General features: G+C 46.8%; 8 protein-coding genes across 8 annotated transcripts in view; 4 read left to right on the forward strand and 4 right to left on the reverse strand.

The window, feature by feature from the left end:
- Positions 1 to 720: 720 nt before the first annotated feature.
- SEPMUDRAFT_131858 (uncharacterized protein) lies at positions 721 to 4,516 on the forward strand (the record flags this gene model as incomplete). Its single annotated transcript, XM_016902453.1, has 2 exons — positions 721 to 1,764; positions 4,508 to 4,516. 2 exons carry the CDS (start codon positions 721 to 723, stop codon positions 4,514 to 4,516), a joined length of 1,053 nt encoding a protein of 350 aa, XP_016762246.1.
- Positions 4,517 to 13,310: 8,794 nt separating this feature from the next.
- On the forward strand, positions 13,311 to 14,255 carry SEPMUDRAFT_139948 (uncharacterized protein; the record flags this gene model as incomplete). Its single annotated transcript, XM_016902918.1, has 4 exons — positions 13,311 to 13,406; positions 13,504 to 13,732; positions 13,917 to 14,009; positions 14,188 to 14,255. 4 exons carry the CDS (start codon positions 13,311 to 13,313, stop codon positions 14,253 to 14,255), a joined length of 486 nt encoding a protein of 161 aa, XP_016762247.1.
- Positions 14,256 to 14,414: 159 nt separating this feature from the next.
- On the reverse strand, positions 14,415 to 16,737 carry SEPMUDRAFT_131859 (plus-3-domain-containing protein). Its single transcript, XM_016902454.1, has 2 exons — positions 16,212 to 16,737; positions 14,415 to 16,052 (listed from the first exon to the last, which is right to left on the reverse strand). Exons 1-2 carry the CDS (start codon positions 16,460 to 16,462, stop codon positions 14,486 to 14,488), a joined length of 1,818 nt encoding a protein of 605 aa, XP_016762248.1. The 5' UTR covers positions 16,463 to 16,737; the 3' UTR covers positions 14,415 to 14,485.
- Positions 16,738 to 16,989: 252 nt separating this feature from the next.
- SEPMUDRAFT_147945 (catabolite repression protein CAT5) lies at positions 16,990 to 17,859 on the forward strand. Its single transcript, XM_016904612.1, has one exon. It carries the CDS (start codon positions 17,072 to 17,074, stop codon positions 17,813 to 17,815), a length of 744 nt encoding a protein of 247 aa, XP_016762249.1. The 5' UTR covers positions 16,990 to 17,071; the 3' UTR covers positions 17,816 to 17,859.
- Positions 17,860 to 18,273: 414 nt separating this feature from the next.
- SEPMUDRAFT_62215 (general substrate transporter) lies at positions 18,274 to 19,889 on the reverse strand (the record flags this gene model as incomplete). The annotated part of the gene is made up of 2 exons (XM_016909591.1): positions 18,274 to 19,471; positions 19,573 to 19,889. 2 exons carry the CDS (start codon positions 19,887 to 19,889, stop codon positions 18,274 to 18,276), a joined length of 1,515 nt encoding a protein of 504 aa, XP_016762250.1.
- Positions 19,890 to 20,580: 691 nt separating this feature from the next.
- Positions 20,581 to 21,443, forward strand: SEPMUDRAFT_147946 (uncharacterized protein). Its single transcript, XM_016904613.1, has 3 exons — positions 20,581 to 20,825; positions 20,890 to 21,155; positions 21,286 to 21,443. The coding sequence occupies exons 1-3, from the start codon at positions 20,717 to 20,719 to the stop codon at positions 21,334 to 21,336; spliced, it is 426 nt and encodes a 141-aa protein (XP_016762251.1). The 5' UTR covers positions 20,581 to 20,716; the 3' UTR covers positions 21,337 to 21,443.
- A 384-nt stretch (positions 21,444 to 21,827) lies between these two features.
- On the reverse strand, positions 21,828 to 22,763 carry SEPMUDRAFT_106499 (uncharacterized protein; the record flags this gene model as incomplete). The annotated part of the gene is made up of 1 exon (XM_016900638.1): positions 21,828 to 22,763. The coding sequence occupies one exon, from the start codon at positions 22,761 to 22,763 to the stop codon at positions 21,828 to 21,830; it is 936 nt and encodes a 311-aa protein (XP_016762252.1).
- A 234-nt stretch (positions 22,764 to 22,997) lies between these two features.
- Positions 22,998 to 23,458, reverse strand: part of SEPMUDRAFT_147947 (uncharacterized protein) — a 1,574-nt gene continuing 1,113 nt past the window's right edge. The window contains exon 1 of the mRNA XM_016904614.1: positions 22,998 to 23,458. This exon is cut by the window's right edge and continues 1,113 nt beyond it. Coding sequence (XP_016762253.1) covers positions 23,223 to 23,458 — 236 coding nt within the window. The 3' untranslated portion in view covers positions 22,998 to 23,222.

The raw sequence follows: 23,458 nt of genomic DNA on the forward strand, positions 1-23,458 counted from the left end.
TGTCTTTCTTTCACGAAGACGAGGTTCGTGACACTGCAGCCAAGCGCCTGTGGGGCTGGCGCGTGCAGTGCAGAAGTCTCAGGTCGTTTAGATGAAGACGGCCTACCGCGTGAATAATGGTGTGTGTGAGTGTGTTTGTGTGCTGGGGTGGTGAGTGTGAGTGTGATTGTGAGTGTGTGTGTGTGAGTGTGTGTGTGCGTGTTTGTGTGTGAGCGAGAGAGCGGGAGAGCGACTAGGCTTGGCGACGAGGTGAAATGAAGTGAAGTGAAGTGGCAGTGTCTGTCTACCTTACTGTTGCTGTCGCTGTCACTGTCGCTGTCACCGTCGTTGTCACTGTCGCTGTCACCGTCGCTGCTACTATCGTTACCTCCTTACCGGCACAGTCCACAAAGTGAAAGGTGGCCGCAGTATGAGCCAAAGCGTGATGAAGTGCCAGAAGGAACCAGAAGAAGAAGAAGAGGAAGAAGACGTGAAGAAGAAGGCGCGGCGCGCGTTGTTGCCTGGGGACGCGCTTGTCGGGATGATGCATGTGGGTCTCGTGTGGGTCTCGCGTGTTACTGCCGTCGATCGCCTGTACCCGTAGTCCCGAGCCGGGCGCTGTCTCGGTCGTGACGGGACGGGGATGATTGTTGCAGTGGAATACCTCCTACCTCCTACAGACAACAGACATGTACCTGAAATCGACCGGATACTCTCTTGGTGGCACGGTGTGATGTTGTCATGGCCATTCCTTCCATCAGGTCGCCGGCGGGCAAGGTCCAAGCCAAGTCAGCTCACGTCGCCGACAGCAGCGTTCAGCCATTCCTTCAGCCCGACTTCGATCCGGTCGACTACTTGAACAGTACACTGCCCACCCTGTCGCTGTCCTCCTCGCTGCAGAGAGGCAGCAGAGCAGTGCCTTTGCCAGAGCTTTCATCACAATTGCAGACTCTCCTGGCCCAGCTCAATGCTCAAACTGTGCGGCTTTCCGGCACACTAACGCAATTGACGGACGAGATCATCAGAAGTGGCAGCAGGTTGGCATACGAAGTCGAAGTGCTAAGAGGAGAGACGTTGGGTCTCACAGACACGCTTGAGACCAGCCTGAAGAAGGACATTGAGGCGTTTGTGCCGAGCAAAAAACAGGATGGGAGCGCAGCAAGTGAAGAGCCACAGGAGTCAATGGCAGCGACTGCAGATGCGCCGAAGGATGGATCAAACACAGAGCAGGCCTTTGGCGCTTCTGCAGAGCCTGAGTTCCTCGAGAAACTGCGCAACTTGACTACCGTCCGTGAGCGCCTCGATACAGTCATCAAGACATTCGGCTCAGCAATGCAGTGGCCACTGGCGCCCTCGGAAACATCCTTGGCGTCCTCGCTGATATCCGTATCGGGTCCTGAAAGCAGCGATGATAGCAGGAGCCGTGAGGAGAAGGGCAAGGAATATATGGAGAAGCTACGCAGCGAGATCGAAGACCTACTCGCTGCTGGGACTGAAGGTCTTGAAGCTGCGAATGCACGAGTCGCTGAGCTGCGAGAATTGGCTGAAGTCTTCAAAGGTACCGCTGAAGAGAAGGCGCGAAATAGGCTGGTTGATTCATTGCAGAAATTGGTGGACGACAAGCAGAAGGCACTGGAGAGGACCGCTGCGGCGAGTCGGAAGCCTGGAGTATCACCTGCACGGGGCCATGATATGAGGTATGGTAACGCCAGTGCTATTCAAACGCCTAGTGAAGGGGGAAGTGGATACGGCTTCCTGCAAAACCTAAGAAATCTGAAAAATGAGGTCTACATGGACTGACCGACCTATCTTCGATGCATTGCTGCTCCACTGCAGCAGGATAGTCCTAAGTGCTCACACAATACTTACATTACGACCATTGTCGTCAAGAACATGTCTAGGGTGTCCGCGCAGAATTCGCGGTGAACATGGCCTGCGGCACCTGTCAATGATTTCTCTCCGTCGCAAAACCATAACAAACTTCAGTCATGCTCACGGGGAGTAGCACATAGACGTCAGAACCGAATGATGCAGAGACGTCAGGCAGAGCTTCGTATGGGGGTACGAAGGCCCATGTCCAGGGCATACAATTCTCCGGTGAATCTGTTCTCTGTATCGAGAAAGGGAATCGGCCTTCAGATTAACGAAGTACCTAGTATGGCATAGATGTAGCATGGGACATAACCAAAGTTTCTCACGCATGTGAGTAGGAAACATGCATCGAATCGTGCTTTTCATGGCATATTATTGGTACCTGTTCATAATTCATCTCGACGTTGCCTTCTCGATATCAGAGACACATACAGCAACCTAGAAGTCAGACAAGTCTTCAATAAGTTCCACATGCCATACATGTACCTACACCTCATGTATGTACTACCTATACAAAGGATAATCATTCCGCCGACCCGGCTACATAGCGCGCCAAGGAGCGAGAGTCAAGGGACAGGACGATCTCAAAGGACGATTCGGAATGACTAAGCACGTGTGGTGGGCATCCGGATGACTAAGCACGTATAAGTTACAGCGCAGCGTGTGACTTATAGCTCGGCGCGGAGTAACGTAGTTCCGGTTGACCTTACTTGCTATACAGACTTTTCCTACGATACCTACGATATCTACAATACCGAATATCTTTACTTCGACGTACCGATACGTATATATATACCTCTCCAATTGCTTCTATATACTTATACTAATACTATACTGCAAAAATTACTAGATTCGGCCTACAAACGCGCGAGATACGGCTCTTAGCTTATAAGTACTATAACGAACTACGAAACGACGGCTACAAACGACCCGAACGGCCCGAATAATATCTTATTTGTCGACGACAACAATACTAATACGAGCTTCCGGCTACTAGATCTATCTTTACTATTTAAGACACTACCGAGCGGCTTCCGCTATATTAAGATATTAGAAGAGCTATTCTCTAATCGACCTACTAATTAAGAGGAGGACAGTTACGATCTAGCGTAGAATAACACTAGTATACTTAATAAGTTACCTACGCCGGACGCGCCGGACGATCCGATTAGTATATAGATATAGCTATACTAAGGTAAGTATACCTCTAATACTATTACAATCGACGATACTTTAGTCGACGACAACGCCGGTAACGCCGGCGCTAAGTTATTGCTATCTGAACACCCTGCCTTATAGTAGCAGCCGGAGCCGGCCGCCGTAGAAGTAACCGTCGACAAAGGACTATTAGGATCTAGACTAGACAGCGATACAGACATCTTAGAACAGACCCGGAATAGCCCGGAAATACCTAAGACGGGCTAGAACGGGTTACCGCGACTTAAGAAGGTTTATACCAAACCTTTACTACTAGGGCTAACTTAAGATAGTTTAGGAAGAGTTAGAATAAGAGATCTTAAATCGAGATATTCCAAATTAGACCCGAGAGGCCCGAGACTCCGGGTACTCTAAGAATATACTTATAAACAGAGGGAGAAGACGTATTCCTATCCTTCTTCTAAGCGATTCGAGTAGTACTTTTCTAATAGATACTTTAGCCTATACATCTTATCCTTTTATATACGAATCGCTTCTTTATCGTATAACGAAGTATCTCTAAATATAGGTCTAAAGAATACTATATACTTAGGATCGAGTACCTAGGATTCGGTAGCAACTAGTACTCTAATAGAAGTAGACGTCGTACTTTAGCTAGAAGCCGAAGAAGTAGAGTCTATAAAGGCCTAACAACTCCTTCGAGTAAACTAAGCTAGAGAGGAACGCGCTAAGTTGCTCTAGTAACTTAAATAATCCGACGCGATAATCTAAACTCTAACCGGAGTCCTCCTAACCGATAGACTCGACCCTATCCTAGGCTATCCTAGCCTATCGTTGGCCTAATTTATTCCTAAGCTATAGAACCCTTATATATTCGAAGGAAAGAATAGACGCGACTAGATCGAATAGCGAGACGACTGCGAACGAATCTTCCGAAGGGCCCTAGCTTACTATATAGACGTCTAGACTAAGATTAAACTCGGAGAAGAATAGATAGCGACTAAACAAAGGTCCTAATAGAACCGGTTTATAGACTTACTCCGATCCTAACCGGCCTATAACGCCTCTTCCTAGTCCGACTTTAAGGAATATATACTTAATACAATAGGTACGCCCTAGGAAAGACGACAAATCGCCTACGACGCGATTAAATCTATTAAATAGAACCTTCGAATCCTAATAGAGCTCTTAACCGACCTAAAAGAATACTAGGACGAGCTAGGAACTAAAGACGAACAAACTAAGATTATAGAATTCAAGAGTACCCTAGATAGAAGGATTAAGTATCGGATTAATATTAACCTTACTACTTTCGCGACCGTTATAGCCCTTAAGGAAGTAGCAAATATCTACTAGAGGGCTATCTAGGCCGAAAGAGACTATCGCTAAAAGGACAAACGTAATAACAAACGCGGACGGTCCGATACTACTAACGAAACCGCTAGCTATACAAAGAGATTCTAAAGCTACTCCAAAACGAGCTAACTTCCGTTAATAGGGCGACTAAGCCGACCGGAGGATACTAGACCCCTACCTAGGTACTACGGATACGGCGAGACGGGCTATAAACGCCCGGAATGCTCTAATAAGGCAATTTAGAAGAACAAGGGGTCCCTAAAAGCTAGCCCCGCCCCCTAGTACTCCGGGTAGCGGGATAAGTAATATATATAGAGGAGCAACGAAGGCTAGCAGAGCTATACGGCCGGTAGGCGACAAAGCTAGAGCTATATAATTTAATTAGGGTTAAAGTAACCCTAGAGGGCCCGATAGGGCGGCGGAATATCTACGCTCTAGTAGACTATAGTACCTAGATAAACTTTCTAGACGGAGTAGTAGCTAAAGAAATAGGCTATACTCTAGAACGAGGGGCTTCGGCAAGGTATAAGACCTTGAATAGCTAAGCTCTCGTAGTCTCGGGATACGTAAAGGTCCCCTTTAAAGTTTCGGCTAGTAACGGAGCGAAACGGGGCGGAACTGCCTATATTACTATTAAAAGGATCTATAGATTCGAGATAATCCTTAGTATACCGTAGCTAGAATAATAGAACCCCTCGGTAAACTTCTTAACTAAGGTACTGTCCTAGAAGAAGAAGAATAGATACAAATAGTCTAAAGTAGCGATAATCGGCCTAGAACGAATACGCGTAGAGCTCGTAGACTCTAGTACGGTCCTTTATACAATATCCCTATCGCTTATTAACAGGACGAATAAAGACCTAGAGGGGCTCCCCGAGGTATATCGATAGTACGCCTCTATATTCTCTAGTAAAGATACCTCTATTCTAGCCGATTATAGGCTATTTAAGCTCGGGATCGAGCTAGAAGAAGGCAAGATACCCCTATAGGGGCCTCTATACAACCTCTCTAAGACAGAATTAGAGGTTCTTAGAAACTACCTTAAAGAATACTTAGATAGGGGCTAGATTAGGCCTTCTCGATCCCCTACTAGCGCAGGTATCCTCTTTGCAAAGAAGAAGGACGGAGGACTTAGGCTCTATATCGATTACCGTAGACTAAACGCCGTAACGGTTAAGAACAGATACCCTTTGCTATTAATTTAAGAATCTCTAGACTAATTGTCTAGAGCAAAGATCTTTACTAAGCTTAATATAAGAGACGCGTACTACCGACTTAGAATCAAGGAGGGCAATAAGTAGAAGACTATATTCCGGACTAGATATAGCTACTTCGAGTATACCGTTATATCTTTCGGGCTTACTAATGCCCCGGGTACGTTCTAAGGGTATATAAACGATATACTAAAGGACCTAATCGATATTATTTATATAGTCTACCTCGATAATATCCTTATTTACTCCTAAAATAAGGAGGACTATATTAGAGATATAGTAACGGTCCTCGAGCGGCTATAGAAAGCTAAACTCTACGCTAAAATAACTAAGTATAACTTCTATAGGGACTAAGTTAGGTTCTTAGGGTACCTAGTTAGCCTAAGAGGGGTCGAGATAGAGCTAGAACGGATCGCTATAGTCCGGGATTAGCTAGAACCAGAGTCTGTAAGGGATATTCGGATCTTTATTAGGTTCGCTAATTATTATCGACAGTTTATATAGTACTTCTCCCGAATCGTAGCTCCCCTAAATCGATTGATAGAGAGAAAAGGCGATATAGTAAAGGGAGGGTAGAAACAACGGAATAAAGAGTCTATAAAGATCAATCTGCCTCCGGAGGCTAAGTAATTATTCCTTAAACTAAAACAGGCATTCTGCTTAGTACTAATTCTAAAGCATTTCGACCTATTATAGGCTATCTAAGTAGAAACGGACGTATCCGGCTATATAATCTTAGACGTTATAATATAGCAATACGAGTTCTAGGGCAAGATACAATAGTTCCCGGTAGCCTTCTTCTCTCGTAAGATAGTTACGGTAGAAAAGAACTACGATACCTATAATAGGGAACTCCTTACTATCGTAGAATGCTTTAAGGTATAGAGACACTATCTAGAGAGGGCGTAGTACTAGGTTAAGTTAATAACCGACTACTATAACCTATAATAGTTTATAACGACTAAGACCCTCTCCCGGAGGTAGGTAAGATAGGCGGAATAGCTCGCTACTATAGACTTTAGGGTAGTCTATAGGGCCGGGAGCCTTAACGGAGTAGCGGATAGTACAAGTAGACGTCTAGACTATATAGACCCCGACTACTCTAGGCGATAGTTGAACTAGGAAGACTCCTCTATCGTATTAAAGATACTATAGCGGCAAATCGACCCGGAAGGGCCTACTACCGGCTAAGAGGGTCCGGTCCGGGCTATAATAGCGGTTAGAGCAGTAGCTAGTAACGCCTCGGGCTATAGATACGACCTATAGGTAGAGATAAATCAGAGCCTAGTCGAAAAGATCCGAGAAGATACTCCTATAGATAAGACGATAGGGAAGGTCGCGAAAGCTAAAGGTCTAGAAACTCTATCTATATAGATTTAGAGATAGGCGTACGAGGACGGCCTATAGAGTTAGGACGGCCGTATCTTTATTCTAAAAGGACTATTAAGGCTCGAGATACTCTAGGAGTACTACGATAACCTAATAGTAGGTTACTTCGGCTTCTAACGGACGATCGAACTCGTACTAAGGAGATTCTAGTAGCCTAAAGTCCGGAGCTATACGAAAGACTATACTTTAAGCTATACGACGTATACTAGGGTAAAACCGAGGAGGTACAAACTATACGGCCTATTAGCCGCCGAAGACGCCTCGAGTGCTCTATAGGAGGACTTGACTATAGACTTCGTTATAGACCTTCCCCTATCTACCTTTATAGGCTATACCTACGACTGTATCTACGTAGTAATAGACAGATACTCTAAGATAGCCTATTATACCCTATATCGGAAGGATATAACGGCCGAAGATCTAGTAGACCTCTTTCTACGAGATATCTTCTATCTATACGGCATCCCGGTATCGATAGTAACGGACCGGGGAACGCTGTTTACCTCAAAATTCTAGAGTATATTCTGCTACTATCTAGGTATACGAAGGGGCTTAAGCACCGCGTTCTACCTATAGATAGATAGGCAGATAGAACGATAGAACTAGACTATAGAGCAGTACCTCCGCGCCTACTATAACTACGAACAAGACAATTAGGCAAGGCTACTTAATATTGCGGAGTTCGCCTATAACGACAGCTAATACGCCTCTACCGGCGCAACCCCGTTCTAAATCTATAATATTAGAGACCTAGTCCGAGCAAGATAGCCCGATATAGTCTAGAATAGAGGGAATGCCCCGAGGGCGGAGGACTTAGCCGACAAAATGATTAGCCTTTAGAAAACCCTCTAGGAAAGACTCGTAAAAGCTAAACGGAGTTAAGCTAAATACTATAACAAGGGGCGTAAGGCAAAGAAGTACGTAATTAGAGATAAGGTATACCTGTCTATAAAGAACTTAGCTACGGTAAGGGACTCTAAGAAGCTAGATTACAAGTTTATCGGACTATTCGAAGTTATCTACGTAGTTAACGATGCAGTATATACCTTGAAGCTACCCGAGGATATAAAAGTCTATCTGACCTTCTACGTTAGTATACTAGAGGACTATATCGAGGCAGAATATACTAAGAGGGACTAGAATAACCCGAAATCGTTTAAGATAGACGACCCCGAAGTCTACGAGGTAGATAGGATTAAGGGACAGAAGGTAGACAGACAGGGACGATAGGCGTACCTAGTTTTATAGAAGGGATATAGAGAAGAGGATAACTCCTAGGAACTAGTAAGCAATATTAGCCCCGTAGTAATAAAGGTATACTAAACCTATATAAACCGGGAGGCGAAGGGGCAGAATACGTCCGAAAGGTTATATATCAAGACATCAAAGCGGAAATCCTATAGAACTAGGGCGCCTTAGGGCAGAAATATATAGGAATAGTTATATAGTATATATAAGGAAACACCTTAAAGGTTAATTATAGAGAAAGAAGCATTGTTGCGAAGAACTATACAAATAGAGGGGGTATTATCTATAAACACCTAAAACATCCCCGAAATAGCCTATAACGGCCTAGAATGCCCTAATTATACCTATCTACCTACGAAGAATCGTCGTTATCTTTATCGTTATTATTACCTTCGGCCGAATCGTCGCCTTCGGAGTCGTCGGCCTTCAAGCCGGTACGCTTTATCGCCTACGTAACCTTTAGTAGGCGCAATTTGCGGAGATCCTAGCGGAGAGGGGTCTTAGTATAATACTTACGCTATAACGAGTCAGAATGGCCTAGAATAGGCTAGAAGGGAGGAAATATACTAAAGCTCGATTTATATAGTTAATATACTTATACAAGTTACAGATAGTAGTATTAGCCTGCTCTAGACAGGACCGAGGGGGTACCTAATCCGGCTATACGAATATAGACGTAACCTTCTTCTTCTTTAGGGTGCCCTTAGTACTAAGGGCCTCCCTCTCTAGGTCCGCTCTATAGCGGGCAACGGCGGGATCTATCTAGGGGCTAGACTTATCTATCTAGGGACCGCCGAGATAGACGTATAGGTAATTAACTCCCTAAAATACGGGAAATTTGCTAGACTTAGTTAGCAATACTTCAGAATAGCCTAGAATAGGGCAGTTATAGGGTACCTACCCTTTTAACGTCTTATAAAAGGCGTCTACAACCGTCCTAGTATTAACTACGTTAGCCTAGCGATCGGCGGGGGAGGTATCGGCCTAATTATTCAAGCGACGGAGGCTATTAATAAATTCGATACTATCTCGGAATATTATAGGAACCTATAATACAGTTAGGACCGGTCTAGGCTAGGACGCCCTAGAATAGGCTAGAACGATACCTAGAAACAATAGCCGGACCGGGTAGCGTATTTCTAGTAGGATACAGGACTAGGGTCTTAAAGAGTATAGAGAACATTGTCGAGTTAGGTCTAACCGGTCCCTATAAAGGGACGTAGGAACAGATAGAGGTTTCGTAGAGTGTCTACGACCTCTATATCTAGGGCCGCGGCGAGGACGCTAATATAGTTTATATAAGGATTACTATTAGGCAAAGAGGCGGTAGCTATAACGGAACGAGTCAGAATAGTAGACTAATACCCGAGTTAGCTAAGAATGCCCTAGAATAGGCCGGAGAGCTTCGGTTACCCTAGGAGGAACTACTAGAATAGGGGGTAGAGAAAATTGATTTACTTACAAATTTTGGAAAAAGGCGGCGAGGTTAGTAGACGGACGAGGAAACTATTAGGAAAAAGACGCCCTTTTCTACGCTAAAAAAAGGTATTCGCCGGAACAGGCTCTATTAGATTCTAGGGCGGACGAATGCGATCTATTACTTTCTATAGGTTTATTTACTTAATGCCTTATTGTTCTAGGAACAAAGAGATAAAAATAGGGGCCTATATAGTCGAGGACAACTGTAAAAAAGGGGGGGGCAATATTAGGATTTAGACTAGACAGCGATACAGATATCTTAGGATAGACCCGGAATAGCCCGGAAATACCTAAGACGGGCTAGAACGGGTTACCGCGACTTAAGAAGGTTTATACCAAACCTTTACCGCTAGAGCTAACTTAAGATAGTTTAGGAAGAGTCAGAATAAGAGATCTTAAATCGAGATATTCCAAATCAGACCCAAGAGGCCCGAGACTCCGGGTACTCTAAGAATACACTTATAAATAGAAGGAGAAGACGTATTCCTATCCTTCTCCTAAGCGATTCGAGTAGTACTTTTCTAATAGATACTTCAGCCTATATATCTTATCCTTTTATAAGGACGTAGTAGTAAGAAGGTTAAGTTTTACTTACTATCCGTCTTCTACGTAGAACTGCCGGTACCGCGGCCCTATCCGACGTAGATTCCGTATTTACTACTTGCCGAGAGCTATATGCCGGCTGTCCGCGAGTTTATCGACACTATAGATCTACGCTATTATAAGTATCTACGCACTAGTAAGATATTCCGAAATCCGGACTATTATAAGGCTAGGCTATAGGATTACGCGTTTAGTAAAGGATTTGCGGTTGTCTATACGTCTAGTAATGTTAACCGAGCTATATATAAGTGTATTTACTATAGAACTATTACTAGAAACAACGACGGTTTCGACGATTATATAGGTAACAGCGACGACGAATTACTTACTCTACGCGTCCGTAACGCGAGAAACGTACGATAGCGGGGGTATAGTTAGAACTGCCGACTAGGTTACATATAAGTAAGGCAAGGTACGACGGTTAAACAGTAGTAGCTAATTGTTAATTCACTCGACTATATATACGAATTAGCGCTAAATCCGTCCGTTTACGCTGTCTACGAGATACGTATATCTAGCTTCGGTAAAGCCGTAGCGTAGGCCGCGTAGTATCGACTTACGAACGAATTATACAGTACTATATACCGATAGCTCTCGCTTTACGAACTCTAACTCAATCGCAAACGTTACTATAACCTAGCTAAGAGTAATACGTTCAGTAGCTCCGGCGACGCCGACACCGTTATTAACGTATTGCTTAGCATTCTCGTTACTTCCGGATTCGAATATAAAGGCCGTTAGTCGTTTACTACTAATCTATAGACTAGTAGTACTATACGGGTATTACTTAAGCAGCTTGTTTACTAGTAGCAACGTATAGCGCGCTTTACTACGCGATTCGTACTAGATTATAGCTTCTAGATAGACGCTATGTTTAGCACTAATCGTACCGGTCTATTACTCGGCGTATTTATAGGGGTTACTAATACCGGACGGTTATTTCCGATATATTATTTACTAATAAAGTTAGAGAGTAAAGAGGATTAGCTGTTTATACTACTTGTCGTATTTAACAACTATCTACGTAACTATCGACTTAATAAAGTAATTATCTTAGATACCGGAGCCGGCCTTATTACGGCTATTCTAGAGTTACTATTTCAGCGCTATATTTAGCAATTCTGTTAATAGTACGCGGCTTAAAACCTTTACAAGCGTATCGACAAGGGTACCGTATACGTAGTACGTACCGAGGCCGCCGATAGTAAGGTACGCTAAGCTACTATTATAGCTACTAACGACGAATCGACCGTACGAATCGACGCGCTAAGACGTATTCGAGCTCGCAAACTAGGCTATACTACCGAGTAGAAGACGGAATTAAAAGCGCTTATATAGCCGTAGCTGCAAGCGGATACAGCCGAAGCCGCCGATAAACTCGAGGCGGCTATTCTCGACGGATTGACTATAGAGGATACCGAATATTTCTGTAATACCTACGTCGTTATTAAGCAGCGACTAGTAACGTATTATGTTAAGTATTTACCGAATAATAGAGCTCGCTCGTTATAGCGCGCGGAAGGCAGCAATCGTAGTATAAAGGGGTATCTGCCGCCGTACTTATTACTAGAACAGTGCGTTAAAGGTATTAAGCAGTATCTAGATAAGCTGTTTAATAATTTGGAACGGTTAGAAGAAAACACGTATATTAGATTACCCCTATAGGCCGTAGCGGCTAATAATCTCGGTTATTTCGCGTAACTCAATAGCTAAGTAACGATATAGACAATCGACAGGCTACTAGTTTTATAGTATAACGCTCTCGGTATTAAACGTATAGTAGACAAGGCTAATTATACGCGCTCGGTAGTAACGGCAGAGCCGTATCCGATACGCGATTACTATACAGATTGTAGTAAAGTTAAACAATACAGACTGCTATATACTTATATACTACTACCTATAGTAATTAAACGGAAGGCGATTGCTCGTAGTATACTATATCCTCGTTACTTTATGTACAATCGTTCCGTTTACGCTAGTAACGCTGTCTAGTAGATACCGAACTAGTAGAATCAATACGACGCCGCGACGGATAGACTATAGGAGGCATTACTATAACGCGCGGACAGTTATAATCGTATATAGGTTTCTATACTACGCTAGTTAAGTTGCTTACTATTACTATAGGCTACGGACTATAATACCTACGTAGACAAGCTCGAAGCGTTCGAAGCCGTTTACTTAACCGGTATATAGGCTACTTAACGCGACCGTTTACTACCGGAAGCGATTCTATTTACGGTATCTATAAAGCCGGCTTAGTATCTACTATAGCCGCAGTTGCCGAAGCGTAGTAATAAGACGACTAATAGGCTTATAACGAGTATAGAGGTAGCTAGTAAAGATATAGTATTAGCTAAGAAGGCTACTACCGTCGCGTTACGCTCCGAATTCGCGGCTTAGCAGCGTACTATTGTAGCCGACGTACTATAGACAGCCGAAAGTAATAAGTTAGCAGCGGTTAATACTACTAAGCTAGTACGTAGCTATAGCCGTAGACGTAGACGTAGACGTAGATAGCCGTACGGCCGAGGCCGCGGCCGCAGTATTATACGTAGTAAATCTAACGACTTAGGGTTATATAACGGGCCCCCTATAGTCGAAACTAAGAGTAACGGGCCCCGTGCAGTCGAGACTAAGAGTAACGGAACTAGGGGTCGTTAAACGCGCTTTGTAGGCCGTAAAGTAGTAGATTATATAGTGTTGAATAGTGCTTTACGTAGGTAGTTAATATATATATATATAAGTAATATTCAGCCGGAGCTTACGTTGATCCGCGCCGAAGCTTAGTCATCCGGATGCCTACCACACGTGCTTAGTCATTTCCGAATCGTCCTTTCAGATCGTCCTGTCCCTTGACTCTCGCCGCCAAGGATATTCAACTACATCCCATCCCCTGGTTTGAGCGAGCACGCATCTTGAAAGATCAACTATACAGTACAACTCTACTATCATCAACCATATTCCACTACAGGTCTCAAATCGCCTCACTCATCCATATCAACAAAAATGGATCCCGACTCCTCCCCCACAACCCCACCTCCCTCCCCCTCAATATGGCGCTGGGTAATCGGATTCCTCATGGTCGGCATGTGCTGGGGACTGGTCAGTTTCCCCCCAAAAAATAAAATCAAATAAATCCTCCAAAAGAACAATTCCCTAACAATCCCACCTCGCTTTTATTTTCCCTGTTTTCCAATAGACAACCCCCTTTATGCGCAAAGCCGCAGTCCTTCGAGACTCTCAAAAATCCCAACAACCGCATTCGAACTCGAATTCAAATAACAAGAATATCTCCTCTTGGCCAAAAAGAAAACTTCTAGCAATTTGGTACGCAGTGAAAGATTTACTGCAGAATCCCAAATATGCGATTCCGTTACTCTTGAATGTCACGGGGAGTGTATGGTTTTTTTTGTTGATTGGGCAGGCTGGTATGTTATTATTTTCTTCTTTTTTTTCTTTTATATCCCCTCTGTTGTTACTCTTTTTCTCTTTCGGCAGCGGCGGCGGCGGCGAGTTTGTTGAGACAAACACAACAAAAAACAAAAAAGTCTCTTGCTGGACTAAAATTTTGACAAAACTACAACTGACTGATTACGGGACAATCTGGAACAGAATTGAGTTTAACGGTACCCATTACAAACTCTTTGGCATTTTTATTTACAGTGTTGGGGGAATGGTGGGCGGATGGAAAGGTGATTTCAAGAGGTAAGTTACATACCTACCTTCACATACCTTCCATACCTTCCATACATGTATCCGCTGGACAGGAGGAGGTGGAAGTCAACTGCAAGACTTTCGTTCGGTTACACGATGTATTTGCTATGATGAGAGAGGTGCAAGCTGCAACGGGGGACGAAGATTGGCTGACTTTTTGGATTCGCAGATACGTGGATTGGAATGGGGTTTGTACTCGGCGGGATTGCCTTGTGCGTTCATAGTAAAACCTCATAGAATAGAAAAGGGTTTCATAATGGTGTCTTGGGAGATCAAGACTCATTCCTACTGCCCGCTTTTCAGTTTTATATCTGCCTGGTTGGTTTACTCGCTTTTCGCTCGCTGATAACGCTCAGTACTTTCCCCATCAAATGCATGCAATCCCTGCTTCCGATGCTCTCGCTCTCTCTCTCTCTCTCTCTCTCTCTCTCTCTATTCGTACAAAGACCACATCATCTGCAAAGACTTCAGATCTCAATATCAATGTCCAAGTCGAGACCACTGATGACCTCGTCGTCCATGTTCTTCTTCTTCAGTGCGCCAATGGGGCCTTTGACTCCGTTGAGTCCCATGTCAGCGCGCTTCTTGGGCGGGTTGGTACCGTTGGCAGGTGTGCCGGCGCGGCTCGTGCCAGGCGTGTCTTCACCAAACAGCTCCTTGTTGTGCTGCAAAGCCCGACTGTGGGCCTTTGCATGCACTGCCGCCCGAACTTCGGCAGTCTTCTTGTCATGTGCATCTCTTCGCGCTTTCTCAATCTTTGCTCGCTCCTTGATCAAAGCCTGTCTGACTTCGTGCTGGTTCTTAGCGCGGTTTTGCCGGTTGAGAATGGCAAGACTCTCATGCTGCGCCACCGGTTTCGCAGGGCTGGCATGGTCCTTGGCCTTGACCTTTGGTGCAGTCTTCGGTCCGCCGTTAGCGGCTCCGTTCTCGAGAGCCTCCAGTTCGGCATCACATCTGGCCATCTCCTCTTCGTCCATGTTCTGCTCCGCTTCCGCGCGACGTCTCTGAATGTCCTTGCGCTTCAGTTTGGCCTGATGGACCGGATCGTACTTGAGCTGAATCGCTCTTTGCTTGCTGAACTTCTGGTTCAACATTTCCTCGGTGAACTGCATGTCGAGCAGGCCTTTGATTTCGGCCACTTTCTTGTGCAAGAACCGTCGTGATGGTACCTTAATGCTCTCCTTCCGCAATGTATCCATGAAACGAACGTACTCGGCATCTGTGAACCTCCCATCGGAACAGGCGGAGAAGGGCCATGGCTTCTCGGCACTGCCTTGTGCAACAATCGCATACTGATCGGTTGTAAAAGGCTTGCCAACCGAGTTCGCCATCTGGTAAGGTTTGCCTTCGGTGAAGCCTTTGATTTGGCACATGCGGTACATGCTCTGGCCCGTCTCCCGGTTAGGTCCTATCGCAACTCTTGCAAAGCTACCCATGATGGCCTCCTCGAATCCTGGATAGAAGCAGACCTTGGCAAAGCCCGAACGGCCCATTCTTGCGTAATTGAAGTCCGTAATCTCTGCTGGTGGCTCGTCCTTACGCTCCGGCTCCGCCGCCCACTCAACCTCACTCTCTCCATCGGCATCTCTTTCCGAACCATGGGAAGACGGAGAGCGCTCGTCTCTACGGTCGCGAGCGCTCGCGATTCGGTCTCGCTGTGCGCCCTTCTCTTCTCGCGCTTTCCGGTAGGTATCCAAAGCAGTCTGCTTTTCCGTCTTCGGTCGAGTAGTGCGTCTGTTGTTGTCCTCTAGATCTGCCGCAGCAGCCTTTCTTTTCTGCTTGTTGGCGGCACTGCTGCTAGCCAGAGCCTTCTTCAGCAGCTGGTCCTGCGTACGTCGGGTCACCAGTTCCGCACGTTGCGCGAGGAGCTCCTCTCGTTGAATCTCTGACAAACCCTCGACGTAATGGCGATCGTCCTCCGACTTGTATTTGCCTTCGAGCGGGTACAATGGTTCAATCTCCTCCTCTTCCTCTCCGGGCGCATCGGCCTCGTCGTCTTGGACAACGGATTCGGGTGAACCAGGAGTTGCAGAGCTGCAAGCCTTCTGGTCAGCAATGCGTGCAGACAACATGTCGACGGATGGCAGTTGTTCTTGTTGTTGAGGATGATGAACGTGCGGCTGCGTTCTCTAGCAGGCCGAGCAGAGTGGGTGTCGAGAAGTGGAGTGTAAAGCTGCAGGTGGAATTACTTACCGATCGTCATCCTCGTCTTCACTCTGTTGCCTGACCTTCCGCTTTCCCCGCTTGGCTCTCACTTTTTGTGCGACTCCTTTCCTCCTCTCAGGCACATCGTCCACCTGCTCAACGCTGGGCTGCGGCTCCTCACCACCAGAAATATCGCCGAGCTCCGCCTGCTCCGGTCGCTCCAAGTCGTCGAGACTTCCCTCGTCACCACTATCGTCGTCGCCGACCAGGCCCAAAAGCTCTTCGTCGAGATCTGCCATCGCGCCGAATTTGCGGGAGAGCGGTTCTGGGGATGCGCTGAAGGACGTTCGTCCAAGCTAGGTCACTACACAGTGCCGACGGATCTTCGCTGACAGGACTGCGATGAGCTGTAGATGGTGACGGCCACGTCAAGATTGTTGTACAAAGAGGCTGAAATCGAGACTATCGGGTCACGGTGACGAATGGGGAGAAGCGGACGACCACGATGCGAGGTTATGATGACTTGTACGAGCGGAAGCCGTCTTGTAAACGGTCTATGAGTGATGCCGACAATACCAGAAGGCAGACAATAGCAGGAGTGTGAATAGAGGTGGTGGTGGTGGTGGTGGAGGTGGACAGGCGAAGACGGGATAGTTTCACTGCGCTGATGCTGACTACGCAGCGGTACCACAGTACCTCCGTTAGGTAGTGTTGCTCGCTCCTCCTGGCGCAAGATCCCCGTTTAGTATAAACCTTAAATTATCCACCCTACCAACTACCACACTAGTAGTCGTGACGCACAACTTCTTCGCCTATGCATGCATTGTGGTCTATACAGCACACTCAACTCTACCCTGTTGTACCATACATATCTAATATAGAACAACGCGATAGAAAGGGACGGAAACATGTTATCACCCACCCTCCCCCTCAAGGCCCGTCTCACGCCCTTGGCCTTCCAACTGCACACACGACGAGCCTTCACATCCTCCGCTCCACGTTCCCTCCAGCACGAAGTCCAGCCTCAAACCCTCGACGACAAATCTCCTCCTCCAGCAACAGCACGAAAACCAAGCAAACCACTCAGTACCGCCCAAAAGAAATTCCTCGACTCCGCGCTCCGCGTCAACCACGCAGGAGAATTAGCCGCAACGCTCATCTACACCTCCCAAACGCCACCCATCATCAAAAGCCATCCTCACCTACGACCTCTAATGCAACACATGTACGACCAAGAAGCCGGTCATTTTCAAAAATTCAACACGTTACTCGCCAAACATCGCATTCGCCCCACAGCCATGTATCCCGTCTGGCAAATCGCCGCAACAGTCCTCGGTTGGAGCACAGGAGTGTTAGGACGAGAAGCCGCCATGGCGTGTACGGAAGCAGTGGAGACGGAAATTGGAGATCATTATAATTCTCAGGTAAGAGAGTTGTTGTCGTGGTTTAAAGATATGGAGGCTCGTGGGGAGGAGCCTGGAGAGGAATTGAGAGAGTTGATTGCGGATATTAGAAGGATACGGGATGAGGAATTGGAGCATTTGGATCATGCGGTGGAGAATGATGCGAAAGAGGCGAATCCGTATGAACTTTTGACGGGGGTGATACGAGGGGGATGTCGAGGTGCGATTTGGCTTACTGAGAAAGTCTGAAAAATCCAACGAACAAAAAAGTAGGCATGTCTGCCAGGTTACCCAACTCATGCATGCATGCCACCTTCTTCTCTACTCTTGTGTGCTCGCTTACAGTTCTGTAACCGAATCTCTCATCCCTTAATTCTCACTCTCAAGCCTTGCCCCAAATACACAATCTCCTCGGATGTACTACACCAAACCTAAGGAACCACGAGGTTTTAAGTGGGATCTTCTCTGGCCAGCCACGCTATCAAGCTCGGTTATGGAACTGACGCGCTGATTGCAATATTGTCTAGAACGAGTGTGAAGTGTTTTCAGCAATAGAGATTGGAGACAGGAGCACGACAAGGTGAAATGTACTAAGAACGTCCACGCATAGCCTACCGTAGCGTTCAATCACGAGTCCTTCGAGTACTGTCGACGACAAAGCGGAACTTAATAGAATCTTCATGTCTCAGGTACATAATCTTTATACTTCACTCTAAGCGATACGTCTTGAACTGCCTAGTAGGTACATTTTGAGCAAACATAATATCCAACTCCTCGTACGTTCTTCCCTTGGTTTCCGGGATTCGGAAATAGGCCCATACCAGCGCGAAAGCCGACATGCCTCCATAGAAGAAACCAATTTTGCCTCGCATATTCGCCTGATCGGCATTCAGCATGTAAGGATTCGCTACAGTCATGACAATGCCCAAGAGTGCTTGCACAGCAGTAGAGAGAGCAATCGTTTTACTTCGGACTTTTGTCGCCGAGACTTCGCAGAGAATTACGAAGCACACGGGTCCCACGGAAAAGTCGTAGCAGAAGTTCCAAATTAGCATGAGACTTGATTGGGCCCAGATGACAGCTTTTTTGCCTTCGTAGCCGGGAACGCAGTCCAGGATTCCAATTAGTAACATGAGAATTACCAGTAGGAAGAGTCCCACGTTGTAGATTTGTCGTCTGCCGTAGCGGAGGAGCAAGAACCAGGAGAATAGCGTGCCTACGAAGCCGAGGGCTAGGAAGCCACAGCTCATACTGAACGCATCGCTTGTCGGCAATCCGGCCAGCTCGAAGAAGTAGGTCGCATAGCCGACCAGATAGACTCCGGAGAAGACCTGGATGCTGTAGACGCCAATCGCGACTTCTGTTCTTCGCATGTTGATCTTTTTGAAGCAATCTGCATAGGTAGTGCCGGCCTCCATCTCATGTTCCAGACGATCGGTCTCGATGATCATGGCGAGTGTAGGCTTGACATCGACATGGGGGCTTGCGAGTCGCTTCAATGCCGCCTCGGCCTCTGCGATTCTGTCTTTGCGGACGAGCCACCATGGAGACTCGGGTGCGAAGGGCCAGCCGATCAAAATTACCAGCGGCCACACCCATTGCGCAGCAAAAGGAGCAGAATAGGCCCAATGCGTGTCCAGTTTACTGGTGCCTGCGATGACTCCATTGGCAATGAGTTGACCCATTACAAAGCAGAGGTTGACATAGCTTGTGAGAATACCTCGGAGCGCGACTGGACACACTTCTGAAGCGTATGCCGGGGCAATGACAGCGTAGGTGCCGAGAATCAAACCACCGAGCAGTTCCCCTACCAACAAGACTGGCAATGATCGGGCGAAGAATTGTATAAAGATGAAACCCGCAGTCAAGATTACGCACGCTCCAAACGTCCGCTTGCGGCCATACCTAGAAAGTCATCACACGAAGAAAAAGTAAGCGAGAAGTAATTTGAGGGGGGGGCACAGTGGGTAGGGTAGTTCATCAATGATGAGAACAATCGACCTTACCATTCCATTGGATACGCAGCAAAAAAAGCGCCCACGACCTGTCCGATCGGACTCCCCATGGAGAGGCCCGTTTGCCAGGGGGCAGAAACGATATAGGAGCCTTCGTAGAGATAGCCGAAATCTCGCTGAAAAGCAGGAGTCGCATAGAGATTTCCCAATAATTGCGGATCAAAGGCGGTCATAATAATGCCCAAGGAGAAGAAAACCGACCAGGCGACAGCAGTGGGATACAATTTCAGAGCTTCGATAAAGGAGAGATTATGCTCCGTTTCTATGCCATGCCGGCTTTCCTCACTGATGGTGATGTCGGATTTCATTATTGTCGTGGTGGTGGGGGGATCCATTATGGCGGTATTGTTGGGGCAATCTTCATGTACCTGCTGCTGTTGCTGCTGCTGTTGACGGGAGATGGTGGGTGAGGGTGATGAAGAGAAGAGCAAAGGTTGAGTTTCGTCGGGTTGGAGGGAAGAAGAGGGGGAGTAATGTGGATTGGCCATAGCCGGCAATGAGAATGAGCAATAACCCAACAATAACAATCAACAGTGTTTGGCATGGGCTGTCCAGCCTATTCTGGTGACGGTATCGCTATCGAATACGATAGCCTTTGCCTATCCGGCTATCAGTTTGGGGGGGGCTCTGTTTAACCCTGTATACCGTATACCAGTCAGCTCCTTAGGTAGCAATGCTTGCCTGGTAAATTTTAATGTCACCAGGTCAATAATGAATGGCCAATTGATATTTGATAAGAAATAAAATGGGGTCGACGGTCGAGGTTGACAAGCTGACAAGAACGTGAAGTGCCGGAGGTTGGTGGATAATGGGGGATGGAAATACGTGGATTTCATGTGTATTCTTGCTCGTTTGTGGTTTCTTGTGTCTTCACCATCCTTGAGCCCACACGTGCAGTGGCTTGAGTGGCTGAGTGGCTGGTGGAGCTAATGTATGTACTACGATGCGTTATGACGACGTGGGAAGCTGAGCTGGTCATTGTCTCATTGTCTTTCCACTTCCATTTCTTGCTCGATTACATTCGACTACATATACCATAAAAATCTACAACAACTTCCACCACATCCTCGTCCTCACTCCCCTTCCACCTCTCCCAAACCCAACCACAACAACCTCTACGGGCAGATCAACAGCCATGTCCCAACGCGCAGTAACCATCGGTGGTGGTGCCCTCCTCGCCGGTGTTGGATACTATCTGTACGCCGCTGGCGGTGACCCCAAGGTCGCCGAGAAGAAGTTCGAGGGTGAGTTGCGATATTATGCCTCACACATCTCATAATCTTCACTGACGCCGCCTTGAATATACAGCCGATGCAGCTAGAGCCTCCAACAAGGTCCAGTCACAACTGCCAGGTGCCGGCAAGGAAGCGAAAAAGGACGCAGAGCTCTATGGCGAGGAAGCGAAGAGCAAGTTCAACCAGCTCGTCCGAGACGGCAAAGAAGAGGCGCACAAGGTCGATGCGAAATTGGCAGAATACCGCAAGGACGCGCAAAGTACTTTGAACTCTGCCGCTACCGATGCTCAGAAGAACGCGAACAAGGCTATCGACCAGTTCGACCAGAAGGTGACTGAGGTGAGTGACACGCTATTCTGCAAGCCGGGAAGAGACGGCCATCGATGGGCAGGAGGAACCGAGGATGGATGAGGTGCTGTCGTGAAGATGTCGGGTATGAGAGGAACTTTTCATGCTGACAATCATTTAGGGTGCTGCAAAGGCCAAGAGTGGTATCTCAAGCTGGTTTGGAAGTAAATAAGTGTCGGAATGAGAGACAGGACTTATGATGCTACGGAGCTACATGTAACGGAACAAATAAATAATGCAATCAGTAATGCAATCAGTAATGCAATCAGTGCTTCGATCGGTACGCTTCTCTGGCTCAGTCACATGCCTCTTATGGTTCACGCTTCACAAGACTACAGGCGTGGATTGGACGGCCTGTTTGGTGGCATAGCTACCTTTGTGATTAGATCCCCGCGCGTGATGGCATGAACTCAACGACAATACATGTCAACAGGAGAGCACTTGGGGGGGTTTTTTTTTCTCTTAACAAAAAACTCTATAGGTATCCATGCTCATCCCCCATGCCTTCGGAAATCTCTATTCCATTCTTTTCTTTTCTTTCTCTTTCTCTTTCTCCTTTCCCCTTTAAACCAAAAAAATCCCAAAATTTAACTACAACTACTACCCTAACCCCAAGCCGCCCCTCAAGCTACACCCGGGGATACAGACACATTTAAGCCCTTCTTAATCCTTCTCTCCACCACTACCTCCACAACTCCCCTCCTTTTCCTCTTGCAACAATGATGACAACGAAGAAGCCATCCCCCGAAAAATAAACGGCTGCTCATTGGTGGCTGTGGTTGTGGTGAGTTCAGGAGGAACTATCATCCTTCGTGGTAATTCTCGCGGCCAGGCGGAAGTTCCTGAGAAGAAGTTTGGGGAGGAGGAGGGGTTTTGATGGGTTTGATGGGTTTGTTTTCTTTTTGGAGAGGGGGGAGAAGAAGAAGAAGAAGAAGAAGAGGGGGAAGAGGGAGAGGGAGAAAAGTGAGGAGAGGAAGAAGAAGAAGAAGAAGAAGAAAAGGGGGGAGGAGGAGTCGGGAGAAGATTTTCGTTTTGGGAAAAATTGGTCCAGTTGAATTTTTCTTGTTGGGTTTGTTGTGGATTTTGATTTTGATTTTGATTTTGTTCTTGTTTTTGTTGTTCTTCTTCTGCCGAGGAACTGGGAGAATGAGAAGGGGGAGTAAAAGGGGAAGTAGGGGATGGGATTGTCGATTGGGAGGTTGATGAAGGGGTTTGTTGTTGGTATTCCTGTTGTTGTTCTTCCTGCTGGAGAAGGTGAGAAGAATGTCCATTCAAAGAAGCAGGCTTTGCGAGCTCGTCAATCGTTGATGATGATGGTGGCAATGGAAAGTCGTCGAGGAGACTGTATTCGCGGCCACGGATAGGAGTCAGAGGGGCGCTGGAAAGTCTCAGGCGTTCGTGGTCGTCCTCGTGGTCATTGTCATGCTCGTCTTCGTGTGGAGGATTTTCAGAGTTGGATGGCGCTTTGTGTTGTTCAAAGTCAGGTCGGTTCATCCATAGTCGACAGATGGTAAGGCCGAGAGCAAAGGCGCCGGCGCCAAGGACTATCAGCGATAGGTGGTCGTGTTTTGAGTTGAGGGTGGGTTTGAAGAAGCCCATTCTGATGATGACTTTGCTTCAGGTGGTGTGGATGTGTTTTGGTGGTAGTTGAATGGTGGGATCTGGGAGAAGTGGTCAATAGCTCTTATAGTAGACGCAATTCATGTTCGTACAAACAGTGCTGAAACACACACACACACACTGGGTGAATCATTCCAGTGACTGTCTCAAATTGGCCACGTCAGACACCGTCAATCAATAGCAAGACAACGCGAAATTATGTGCGGACGCATGCATACTGTGAGACATGATGCTCTTCGGAATATGTACACTCGAACGCTAAGAAAGAGGGACAGTCTCCAACGCGCACGGCTCCTTCGCACGCGGAAGCGAACGGCACTGGGACATACTCACGTAGCAGTAATATGCTAGAACAAAACGTCCATCCGTGATCCCTCCGGTGCAAGCCCTTGAACATCTGATCTTTGTCCTCCGGCCTGTACCGCAAATTCATCAAACTCAGTATCGTCCTGCGCGTGTTGCTGCTCGTTCAGCTCGAGCCTCGGCAAAATGCCTTCGTGCAGCGCTTTGTTCCTCCCGAAGACGCTGTGCCCTTCGTTCTCGTTGTTCGAGTGCTCGACGACGTTCCCGATTGGGTTCCACAGGGAGTGCTTGTGCTTGTCGGTCATCGCGATTCTCGTGGAGGATGTTTGTCTGCAGCTGGAGAACTCCATTTCCCTCGGGAAGTGGACGGC

Source organism: Sphaerulina musiva (genome assembly GCF_000320565.1).
Source record: "Sphaerulina musiva SO2202 unplaced genomic scaffold SEPMUscaffold_3, whole genome shotgun sequence".
NCBI lineage: Eukaryota > Fungi > Ascomycota > Dothideomycetes > Mycosphaerellales > Mycosphaerellaceae > Sphaerulina > Sphaerulina musiva.

Coding starts and splice junctions, on each gene's coding strand:
- SEPMUDRAFT_131859 (XM_016902454.1), bottom strand. CDS start 16,462: ATGGCAGATCTCGACGAAGAGCTTTTGGGCCTGGTCGGCGACGACGAT. Junction 16,053..16,211: donor GAAGACGAGGATGACGATCG/GTAAGTAATTCC, acceptor GAAGGCTTGCAG/CTCTGCAACTCCTGGTTCAC.
- SEPMUDRAFT_147945 (XM_016904612.1), top strand. CDS start 17,072: ATGTTATCACCCACCCTCCCCCTCAAGGCCCGTCTCACGCCCTTGGCC.
- SEPMUDRAFT_147946 (XM_016904613.1), top strand. CDS start 20,717: ATGTCCCAACGCGCAGTAACCATCGGTGGTGGTGCCCTCCTCGCCGGT. Junction 20,826..20,889: donor CGCCGAGAAGAAGTTCGAGG/GTGAGTTGCGAT, acceptor TTGAATATACAG/CCGATGCAGCTAGAGCCTCC. Junction 21,156..21,285: donor TCGACCAGAAGGTGACTGAG/GTGAGTGACACG, acceptor ACAATCATTTAG/GGTGCTGCAAAGGCCAAGAG.